The sequence below is a fragment of the Phascolarctos cinereus genome, unplaced genomic scaffold, assembly GCF_003287225.1.
Source record: "Phascolarctos cinereus isolate Bilbo 61053 unplaced genomic scaffold, phaCin_HiC Scaffold_4;HRSCAF=312, whole genome shotgun sequence".
Classification (NCBI taxonomy): Eukaryota; Metazoa; Chordata; class Mammalia; order Diprotodontia; family Phascolarctidae; genus Phascolarctos; species Phascolarctos cinereus.
In genome coordinates, this window is record NW_027555847.1 from 309,539,420 (window position 1) to 309,551,566 (window position 12,147).

The following is a 12,147-nucleotide window of genomic DNA, read 5'->3' on the forward strand; positions in this document are numbered from 1 at the left end:
TTAGGTTGCTGTAGTTGAGAAGAAAATCATTGACGCCTTATCTGCTGGTGATTGAGTCTTTCTGATAAGAGCAGCTTGCCTTGAAGGGCTGTTAAGCAGACTTCATAACTGATCCCTTGACTCCAAGGCTTTCCCCTTCCACCACTTTCTAAACTTCTCTGACTTTTAAACCCCAACTTGAGATATTTTCTTGAACCTGGAGCTTACTTGATTGGGGTCAGCCATGCCCAATTCCCAAAAGTCTTTTGTCCACTTCCACCCGTAACTGGATACCCAATGCTCTGCCATCCCTTTTCTGACACCAATTGTTTACCACACATTCCAGATCACAAAACTATATTTCAAAGGTTTATTTGCAAGAGAAGAGTATACACATTCAGGAAAAAGATACAAGAAGTAGGTGATTAAAAGTGCATATTAACCCCAAAGAGGTCAAAGAGGAAAAGGTGCTATATATACAAAATATATTTATAACAACTCTTTTTGTAATGGCAAAGAACTGGAAACTAAAGGAGTGCCCACCAATTGTGGAGTGGCTGAAAAATGATGATACATGAATATAATAGAGTATTACTTGAAATGATGAAAAGGACCATTTCAGAAAAGCCTAAGAAGACTTGTAGGAACTGATACAGAATGAAGGGAGCAAAATCAGGAGAACAATTTATACCACGGTATCAACATCATAAAAATGAACAATTTTTAAAGGCTCAAGCACTCTGATCAATGAAATGATTCCAAAGGACAGATGATAAGGAATGTTACTGAGCCCTGACAGAGAGGTGATGAATGTGTGGAATGAGACACACATTGTGTGGACCTCAATAACATGGAAATGTGTTTATCTAGACTATATTTAATTATTATTTTAAAAAAACTATGTAATGGTCAAAAATTTAAGTGTATATTTTAAAAATACAATTAGCCCGAGAGACAAAGTGATACTTTAGCTTTCTGATGTAATCTTTAATAAAAGTTCCTCAAGCCTAGTTCAGCTTTCATGATTCTTTCTGGTCCAGGTACACATATCATAACACCTCACTCCCCCATGGCAACACAGAAAATGATAGCTTCTTGCCCCCGCACCCCAAACAGTCTACAGCAGACCCACATCAGTTTAGTTTCTAAATCAAGCTTATTGGAGCATCCCAAAACTCCCAGCTCAGTCAGCCAAAGAGAAAGCCTACTAACTGCATGGCAGATTTGGGGGTGTTCAAACCCACATTTCTACAAAACCTTGGTTAGTTAATTTCCCTCATCTCTCAACAAATGTATGTGTCTGAAAGACGCAAAAGACAAGGAAAAGAAAACATTTTATTGAATGATATAACAAGAACCCAGAATGTCTTGGCCAAAATAAATAGCAGCAGATCTTGCCTTATAGTAGGCAACTTGTTTGAGAAGATAAAAAGTAAAGAATGCCTTTGACCACTGTTCAAAAATATCAACCCAGCACCTGTATCTCACTGACATAGCTTAATTCATATGGTGTTTGAGATCTGAAGGTTTGGGGTTTCTTAAGACTCTCTTATTAAGATGTAAATGATTCCTAGAAAGGGACCTTCTTCAAGCAAACCTTTTATTAAGGACTGACAGGATTGTCTAGATTGGGACATGGAATAGATCTGCATGTAGGACACAAGGCAGAAACAGAAGAGGAGAAAAGAAAAAAAGGAAAGGAGGCTTTATAGAAGATATCAGAGGTATCAAACAAATGTCTTCATTTCATAATTTTGCTATAGGGCTGGCCCTGAATAGTAGATCCAATGTCAAGAGGTCAAGAAAGTCCCCAGAAGAGTGAAACACTCTGCTGGATTCTGGAGTCATCTTCTCTAAATATGTCAATGAAGATTTCAAAGCTTTTTCTAAATAGACTTTGAGAAGACAAAAATGGTCCTCATTCTACATGGCTTCCTCTTTTTTGGTATATGCTCTCTTTGGAAGATTCTTTAAACATATTTAGTAGAAATGTTTGGAGGCAGAAAACTGTGTTCAAATTCCTGCCCTTTAATAGCTATCCAGTCTTGGACAAATCACTTCACCTCAGTTTTCTCATCTATAAAATGAAGAGGCTGGACTCTAAGGTCCCTTCTAACTCTAGACTGGTAATGGCGTGCTTGCTTTCTGTGGCTTCAAAGTAAGCTTTGGGCCACAACAGTCTCTTTTCCAGGAGAAGCCTCCTGCAAGGCTCAGAGGGCATCTCAGGAGACTCATAGATGGCTGAGCAGAACAACCAAGGAATCTTTTTTTCTTTTCTTTTCTCTTTTCCTTTCTCTCTTTTCCTTTCTTTTCTCTTCTTTCCCTTCTAAATCAAGTCATCCTGTCAAAACCTTTAACTAATTTGCAAGTAAAATGACACAAAGCAGCAGAAAAAAACCCCACAGGCTGTTAGAGGTGAAGAAGAGGAGAGGTACTACACATAAATGTTGCAGATGTGTGGGCTTTTCGGTTCATGGGAGTCATGCCCATGGTTCCTCAGTGGCTCCTTCTCTTCAGTGGCCACCTCGAGGTCTTTCATGGGCACAAAGTAGGCGGGCGACGCTTTGCGGTCATAGTGCCTGTCAAGGGACTTCAGGTGGATCAGCATGTGTAGGGCATATGCCAGCACCAGCAACAGGATCAGGGACATAGCCAGGCCCATCAGAATGGCTGGGGAGAAGAACGAGGCACAGTCCCTGGGGTGAGAAAATTGGCCCTCCTTGACATTAAAACCTTGAATCTGTCAGGAGAAAGAAAAGACCTCAATTGAAACCCTCTGTTCCTCTCATGAGACCAACTTCACAATCTTACACTCAGATTTTGGTGAAGGCTCTGAGCTGGAGAGCTTTAGGGTGAGGCTGGCTCATAAAAGTCATTTGTATCAGGAGAGGCAGTGTTGAATGGTGGACAGCATGCTGGACTTGGAGTCAGAAAGACCTGAGTTCAAACTCTGCCACTGGCACTTTATTTAAATTCTCTCAGCCTTAGTTCCCTCATCTGTAAAGACAGGGATAATAATAGCACCCACCTCAAGAGGTTGTTGTGAGGATCAACTGAGGTAAAGTATGCAAAGCACCATCTAAACTTAAGCTTTTAAAATATCATATTTAGGGCCATTCAGTTTCATTTGAAACACTTCTGCCATAACAGCTTCTGAAATTCTAACCACATTTAGATGGGAAATCTGGTCACACAAATCCGGACTTGCTCAGAATTTTATTGCCAGGTTCAGTACTATTAATAATCATGATGATGATAGCTAACATTTATATAGCACCTACTACATGCTAGGCACCGTGCTAAGTACATTACAATTCTTATCTCATTTGATCCTCACAACAACCCTGGGAGGTAGATGCTATTATTACCCCCATTTGACAGATGAGGAAACTGGGGCAGAAGTTAAGTGGCTTGCCCAGGGTCACAAAGCTAGTGTCTGAGGCTGCATTTGAACTCAAGTCTTCCTGAGTCTAGGCCCAGTGCTCTATTGACTGTGACCTAGCTGTTAGAGGAGACAAAGAGTGTCAATCTCTTTCTCTTTCCCACAAATTTTGGGGGGGAAAATGTACAAAAGCAAGGAAGAGGAGAGGTGGGAGGGGAGGGGAAGACCTTTAGCTGTCCTCAGGAAAGACAGAAGTCAGAGTAAGCTCCCCTGAGTTATAAAGTAAGATGACAAGTTGGATAAATATATTTAGCCCTTTTCCTAAATAAAGATAAATAGGACTGAGAGGCTTAGTGGGCTATCTCCTGCTCTCAAACTGTGGTGGCAAAAGGAAACTCCTTTGCCCAAACAGTGCTGAAAACCTCGGGGGTATTTTTGGCCTCATCCTCCACCACCTTCCAGACTGTCACATCCAAGCTTGCCCACAGAAGGGCTTCTTATCTTCCCTTCTGCATTCACAGAGGGGCCTCACTCCCCAGAAGGAAAGGAAATGCTTGTCCAACAAGCACTCTGCCCGGAATGGGCCTCTTCACTCCAGGATGTGACGGTCACTGGGCTTCAGATCACAGCCCCATTTTGTCTCCTCTCTGGCGGATGGACATTCTTAACTGATAACTATGTAGTGCCTGAATGGAAAACTGATTTCTTTAAAGCATGACCTTTAAAAAGGGAACAGGGGTGGGGGTGAGAGAGGAGGAGGCAAGGATGAGATAGGAGGGAGGAGGGGGGAGAGAAAAGGTCAATCCTATATCCCCTTTCATTCATTTATTAGACGATAAGGGCAAAATATAAACTGTTTTTAAAGCTGTGGAGTAGATCATCTTCCATCCCTTATCCAAAGCACTAAATTTCCGATGGCTTAATCGAGCTCAACGTGCAGTGGCCAATCAATGCAAGGATTGTCATTTTGAGTCCAAAATATTACCTGGAAATCAATAAAAGTGACTTCCCATAGCCTGGAGATGTCATTTGTGGAGCTGGGCACCAAAAGCGCATCGTATCTCTGCAGGCTGCTGACATGCTGACAGTGATAGGAATACTTTGATGGAGCATGGATTCGAGTTGCCTTAAAAGTTGCTTGGATTGAATTATTATAAAGAATCTGAACTCTATGTAAACTAAACCAGCTCTGAACAGACAATCTGTTATAGTTGATCAAGATGAATCTGAAAAGAATTTCAAAACCAAGAATTAACAAAGAAGCATGATGTTTAAAGTCTGTCCAGCTGTCTTCTAGGGATGGAACAACAGCGCCCTCTCTTGTCATGTGTAAGAACTGACTTTGGGAAAAGCTTTCAGACCTGAGCTCTGAAGCAATCCCTAAAATGGTCCTTTCATCCTCCTTGGAAAAGGAAAAAGAGAGACATACAGAAGAACAAGAGGAGGAAGAGAAGGAAAAGAAAGAGAAAGGAGAGAGAAGGAAAAGGGGGAGAGGAAGAGAAAAAGGAAAGAAGAGGAGAGAGAGAAAGGAAGAGAAAGGGAGGAGATGGAGAGAGGGACAGAAAAGCAGAAGGAAAAGGGGAAGTGATGAAGGAGAAGGAGAAAAAGAAAATGAAAGCCTGAGACAGCATGAAAGAACTCAAGAAGACTGAAAAGTGCTGACAGATTTTTTTTAAATCAAGACCTTATGTATATGAGAAAAACCATCATTCACATATAAAAATGAACTTATGTTTGGCCATTGGAAGAGCCTTCTTTGCATGTGGTATAGCTTTGAAAATCAATAATAATTTAGCCCATCCTCACATCTAATGGCTGTATTCCAGTTATTTTAAAGATAAAAGTGCTAAACTCAGCTTTATGAATTGCTACTTTCTCATCCAATAAATCTTTGTGACCTAGTAACCAGACCTGCTATGCCTGAATTACTGAAGATCTCCCTGGTGACAGGCTAATATTTTAAAAGGGCAGAATGAAAAGAGTCCTTTTCTAGACTCAAAGGATAATACATCTGGAAAAGACCTTGAACATCAGCTGGCCCTGTTTTCTACTCTTTTATAATTTACTTATTCTTGCCTTAGATACTACTGCTATGTGACCCTGAATAAGTCACTTAACCCCAACTCATTGGGAAAAAATAATAATAATTTACTTATTCTCGGTATAAAAGCTCTCCAAATTAGTTGTTTTTACATCAACAGCCATCATTTGCCAATATAAACCAGCAATAGCAGCCACACTGAGGTTCTTGGTATCCCCAATTACTCATTTTAATTAGTCATCTTCTCTATGTATACTTCCATGTTGGGCCTGCCCCCTACTCTCCATGCACTTGTTATATTTACCTGTAGATAAAGACCTGTTCTTCAATTGCCTTTCAGATTATAGCCACTTTTCACTATCACCATCAAATACTATTTAAGAGTCTTACCTTGTATGGCTCAGTGATCAGTACTATATAGAACAATTCATATAGCCACAGCATTTGCCCTCCAGCAGCTGTCAGCCTGAGATTAAAGGTTATCATTGGCATGCCTGGGTCACTATAAGTTGGTGATAATGATAAAAGGTATGAATGGATGTACCAGGAAGGAGCTGAAAAAAAAAACGCTACTAGAGGATCCCAGGGGACAGTTATAGTCTTCTCTGTAATGAAGTATGTATAACTTTTCTTGTTCCTTTGTCCTATAAAGTATTACTAATGTAAAAAAGACTTTAAAAATTACATATTTTCTAGCCTAAAACATACCTGATGTCAAGTCCTTTTAGATTGTCAATATCACCAAATTTCAGGCAAAGCCTAAAAGAAAGAGTAAAACACACTAAACAACAAATTGAAATAATAAAAGAAATTGAAATGGGAAAGGATGAGGCTTCTAAAGCATAACATAAAATGATTATATTTGCAAAGGCAACCCAGGCCTGGGACATTGGCTAAATGCTGCTTGGCTTAGTACTAGAAAGAGAAGACACAACAGAAGTAGGCTTCAGCTATCCAGTTGGAAAAAAAAAGTCAGCCACAATAAAACCTGATTAGTTCAAGTCTCATTAATTTGAGATTCAGACTGAACTGAAGTTTACTTTGGCCACTTACCTAGGGGGAAAAAATGTTTGTCAAGCAGATTAATGTTACCAAGATTGTTAAGGTGATATTGTACCTCCTTAAAGGACCAAATGGTTTTCAAGAGCTTTACAAAGACCAATCTATGAACTACTGATATGCTAATCATCCTACAGTGGGGAGTGACTGGGTGTTGGCAATGTGGAAGTGGATGAACAAGAAAGGAAGTGGAAAAGCAGATATGAGAACTGGGGAGGGGAAGGGAATAAGCATTTCTTAAGCACTGACTATGTCTAAGGCACTATGCCAAGCACTAAGCAAATATCATTCCCTTTGATCCTCACAACAACCCACAATATTATTATCCCCATTTGCAGTTGAGGAAACTGAGGAAGGCAGAAGTTAAGTGACCGACCTAGGGTCACATAACTAGGAAGTGTCTGAGGCTGCATTTGAACTCAGGTCTTCTTGACTCTAGGTCTAGCACACTATTCATTATACCACCTATTTACTTCAAGTAGCACAAATGAACAGGGCAGTGGCCAGAGCAAATACAAGAAAGGTACCAACCGACACAGGGGAGCTAAGACCCGGATCTGTGGACAATAAATGGAGAAATAAGAGGACCCCATGAAATAGATCATGACTAGACCATAAGGACTCAAGGCCAACATGGGATTCCTGGGAAAGAAATTCTAAGAGGTACGTTAAGCTGTACGCTAAGTCTTTATCTCTGGGTCTTGTGACTTCTGAAAGAGACTATCTCCTCCTATTCTTACTACTCTGCTAGAGAATCAGGTATTGAAGGGGAATGAGATTCTAACTGTTGGAGATTATATCTCTTTTTGTACAGGTACAGAAAATGTGGCATTATCTGATTCCTTTCCCTGGCATTTATGATGTTTCATTGCTTGGTTAAATGCTTTTGCTAATGGATTTGTGAGGGCAGCCGAGAGATGCAGTGGATTGAGTGTCAGGCCTGGAGTCAGGAAGACTCACCCTCCTGAGTTCAAATCTGACCTCAAACACTTACTAGCTGCATGACCCTGGGCAAGTCACTTAACCCTGTTTGCCTCAGTTTCCTTATCTGTAAAATGAGCTGGAGAAGGAAATGGCCAAGAAAACCCCAAATAGGGTCCTAAGGATTCAGACACAACTGAAAATGACTGTGTGGATGTGTGTCTGGTTTGGAATGAACTGATAGCAGGCTCAGGTAGTAATTTAATAGCTGATTCCTCCCTCCCCCCCCCATACAACCACAATGAACCTGGGTGTATTTAAGGTTATTATAATTCTTATCTATTTACACAAAAGTGAAGTCTATAAAAGGACTTCTACTTGGAGCAATTTGTTCCTTTAATGTAAATCAACATGTGTAACAGAAAGTAATTTAATTCAACAACCACTTAATGAAGCACTCACTATAAGCAGAGCACCCCTGAAGACAGTGCAAAATTTGGATAAAAGACAAATCCTAACCCCACTGAGCTTATAGCCTAGTCAAAATTAATTTTCAAAATTCCACAATCCAAATACTTCATTTATTCAAAGTGCTTCCTCCTTTTTCTCCCAAATTTTTGAAGCTCTACTAGTGCTGTAATGCAGAAATGTTTCACTAACAGAGCTCCAGGAATATTTATGGGGCACATGGCCCCCTAAGCCCCAGCCAGGCAGCTCATGGAATGGGGTTTCAGCTTAGGTCTCAATCATTTGAAAAACTACCCGATGTTATGATCCACTAAAGCCAAGGAAAAACCAATCTCCACCCTGAATACCTTCAGGCTCCCTGTGTCCATGCACTTGCTAGGACAGATGATTAGATTTCATGTTCCTGACAGTCAAATAGCATTTATGATGAGACACTGGGAAAAGAGGATTATAAATTTGGAGATGGAAGGGACCTTATAGATCACTTAGTCAAAGCCTCATATTACAAAGGAGAAAACTGAGTTCCCAAGAAGTTGAATAACATGTCCAATGGCACAGAGGTGCCAAGTGTCAGAGTAAGGATTCAAACCCAGGACTGTATATCATGACTCTAAAGTCAGCATTCTTTCCATTGTACTATGCTCGGATGCAAGCTAGCAAGCCAGCTGCGTGTTAATAAACATATGGCCTGCTTTAAGAATTTGAAATCCAGAAGCAGTGGACCAGAATAATTTGAAAACTTTAGCTCCCCTACTTTCTAAAGTATGTCTGTCCCTTCTGCCAAGCCACCCTTCAAGCCAGATTCTGTCTGTTCTGGGATCTTGCTGCCTAAGCATGAAATTCACCCAGATGCCTCGCCTATGCTGTGTTTGGTATGCTGCTCTCACTTTTTCAAACAAGATTCCCTTTGTGATGCCTTCTGCCAACAGTTATTCTCTCCCCAAACATTTTGGTACCAAGAGCAAAATGTGGTCATTTTTTTAAAGGCTGTACTTTTTTTTTACCTTACATGGTTATATATGCCTGGATTTTGTTCCTTCGCCATGGTGACTCTTGAGGAAATGAGGTTCTGAGTCACTTGCTTACCAGCAATGGTAGCAGCATGTCACTACAAAGAATGTGGACAATCAGCTGCATTGGACTCAAGCCTTCCCTGGAGTCTCAGCATCTGATCCTGGAGGTCTTGACTCCACCAGGAGCCTCATAGCATAACTCCCTTCTTCTGCTTCTCAGTGAAGTTGCTAACTACTCACCACGCTAGGGAAAGAAAGGGAGCATTCTTAAGTGGTTCTGTGGAAGATAGGAAATCGAATGGCACCCAAGCACGTGGAATCAACACCACATACTGAAGTTTGTCCAACAGGTAGATAGTTAAGTATCCTCTGTTAGTTAAGTTAATGTAGTTAAGGATCCTCTGTAGGAATGATAGAGTTGAAGTCAGATTTTAGTTTACACATCCTGGGACTTCAATGGATCTGATAGCTCATCAATGGCATAACAGAAAGAGTACAGGATTTCAAAACCTAACTTGAAATCCCAGCCCAGACATTTACTAGCTTTAGGACCATGAGCAAGTCACTTAACCAGAAGCAGTTGGGTGGTGAAGTAGATAGATCACTAAGCCTGGAGTCAGGCACACCGGAGTTCAAATTCAGTTTCAGGCAAACTTCTTGGCTGTGTGACTCTGGGCAAGTCACTTAACTCTGTCTGCCTCAGTTTCCTCAACTGTAAAATGGAGATAATAATAACAGTATCTACTTCTCAGGGTTATTGTGAGGATCAAATAAAATAATATTCATAAATTCTGGCACAGAGTAAGCACTTAATAAATGCTTGACTGTTTTCCCCTTAACCTCTCAGAGCCTCAGTTTCATCATTTGTGTAATGGCGATTATAATACTTGTAGTATCTATCTCATAGAATTGTTATGAGGAAAGAGCTCTGCAAACCTTAAAATACTATGTAAAGGTGATTATTTCTCACTCCAACGGCATAGATCACAGTTCATCCCTACCTTCTCACATACAGTGATTCTTGCTCATGGCCTTCCATAACATTTCATCAGTTCAGCTCAGTATTAAGTTAGAAAGTACAGAACTAATCAGATTTTTATAAGCTGGTTTTCTTTTCAAGACTATATTTAGACAAAGTAAAAACAAAGAGAACCTACTAAATGTTCTGGGCGACTCTCCTCTGGTTAATTTAACATTTTGTGGGTACAAAGGCAGTTGACCACCTGTCATGCATGACCAGCCTACTTCCTCACACCATCATATACTTCCCGGATAATATCCTTCACTTCTTGCATGTAAATCATTATTGGGAAAATGACGCAGCCTTCTTATGTCTATAGTGTGTCTCTGTATTGCCCTTTGATTAATCCACAATTTTAATTCTTCACAGATTGAACTGTTCTATGAATTGCAGTCAAATTGCATCTCTGGGAGAGTAAAGGCACCCAAATAATGATTTGTGTGTGCATCAAAAAGCAGCTTGGGATCATTGAAATGGAAGCACAATTTCTCAAATTCAATTCTGCCCCAGCTATGCCTCCTATTCAATTAAGATTATAAGGGGGCAGGTAGGTAGCACAGTAGGGGTCAGCTAGGTGGCGCAGTGGATAGAGCACCTGCCCTGAAGTCAGGAGGATCTGAGTTCAAATCTAGCCTCAGACCAAACACTTGACATTTACTACTAGCTGTGTGGCCCTGGGCAAGTCACTTAACCCCAATTGCCTAATCTAAGGAAAAAAAGATTATAGTTCATTTTTCCCATATGCATTGCCTGTCTATGATCTATCCAATGATGGACTGACTCAACAGACTATTCATCTGCATATCATAGTCTGAACAATAGGCATTTTTCATCCATTTGATTTTTCCTATATAAACTGCTAGACTGCTCTCTTCTGAGTCACTGAGGGATCTCATTTAGTAGTCCCTGTAGCATTCTTGGGTTTGATGAAATCAGCAAAATCTTATCCACCTACAACTGTCTCTGGGTCACCTCAGTATCAAAGCGAGTCCCTCTTCCATTTGGACCCTGTGCAGGACCCATGACAGGGCTAACAACTCTGGTGAACACATGCTACCCCCACTTGGAAAGATAACCTAAGAATTATTAAACTATTATTTCTGTTGTTACATCTTTCATAAATCTTGTATGACGGATCTTTGTGTACATGGGAGACTTTTCTTAGGAGAGCCTTTAAGAATACATTTTGTTTAGCAGAATTAAATATTTTTTAATAGTCAATAAACAATAAACATAGCAGGATCTTGAATTTTCTACAAATTTCAGTAAATTGTGTGACTATAAAGATCTGGCCTGCTGTAGAATTTTTTTTTTTGCAAAAGCTTGTCCTCTTCTCATATTTTCATAAAAGTTAGCTTGACTCTTTTAAAGGACAGAACACTCTCATAAAGATTTCATACAGAGGAAAAAGTAAGTAGTTATTAAAGTTACTTTGGTTGCCATTTGGGGGAAATAATTTCTTTCATATGGATAATTCCATTCATTCTTTTCATCCAACTAATCACTGAGCATCCTCCACTCTCAGGTATTTTAAAAATTGCTCCTTTGATGCTTTCAAAATGATGTCATTTCCTATACTGATATTTTTTCAGTTTGTACTTAGTCTAATCCAGCTTTGCTTCCTGTCTTTGCTTTCTGTGAATTAGAGCCATATCAGCTTCTTCACATACCACATTTGAGATTCAGACATAAAAGCTGAAGGATAGTGGTTTTTCTGTCATTGATGGCAACAATGGTTAATTGTAAAAAATGCTCACAGATGGGTGACGGTTTTCAAAAGCTTCATTGAGGCTTATTGTTCTTACAACAGTCATTTCCCCTTAACCCTTACCCCCACTGAACTCTCCCTTGTAGCAAAGAAAAGGAATTTTTAAAAATAAGCAAAACCAACAACACAGTGACAATATTTGATTCATTTCACCACATTTTACATCCTGAGTTCTGCCTTTCTAATGAGAAGAGAGAATGAAACTCATGTCTCATTACTGGTTCTCCAGGCCCAAGATTAGACACTCCAACTAATCAGAGTTCAACTGCTTTCTGACATTATAAGTATTTGATTTGATTTGATTTGATTTTGTATTTTTACCTCTCGTTTCATCTATAAAACTCTAGGAATAACAGCTAGGATTTCTACAGCTCTCTAAGGTTTGCACAGCACTTAACATCTGTCTTGAGAGGTAAGTGCTTATTATTATCATGGACATGTTACAATAGAGGAAAGTGAGGCAGACAAAGGTTAAATGACTTGCCTGGGGTCAGG

At 39.9% G+C, this 12,147-nt stretch overlaps 1 protein-coding gene across 1 annotated transcript in view; it reads right to left on the reverse strand.

Annotated features, from left to right (window-relative positions):
- Positions 1 to 335: 335 nt before the first annotated feature.
- LOC110222695 (V-type proton ATPase subunit S1-like protein) overlaps positions 336 to 12,147 on the reverse strand; it is a 32,895-nt gene continuing 21,083 nt past the window's right edge. Inside the window, exons 4-6 of the mRNA XM_021007829.2 lie at positions 6,111 to 6,161; positions 4,347 to 4,587; positions 336 to 2,719 (exon numbers count right to left, since the gene is read on the reverse strand). Of these exons, the coding sequence (XP_020863488.1) occupies positions 2,414 to 2,719; positions 4,347 to 4,587; positions 6,111 to 6,161 (598 nt within the window). The 3' untranslated portion in view covers positions 336 to 2,413. The remainder of the gene's footprint in view (positions 2,720 to 4,346; positions 4,588 to 6,110; positions 6,162 to 12,147) is intronic.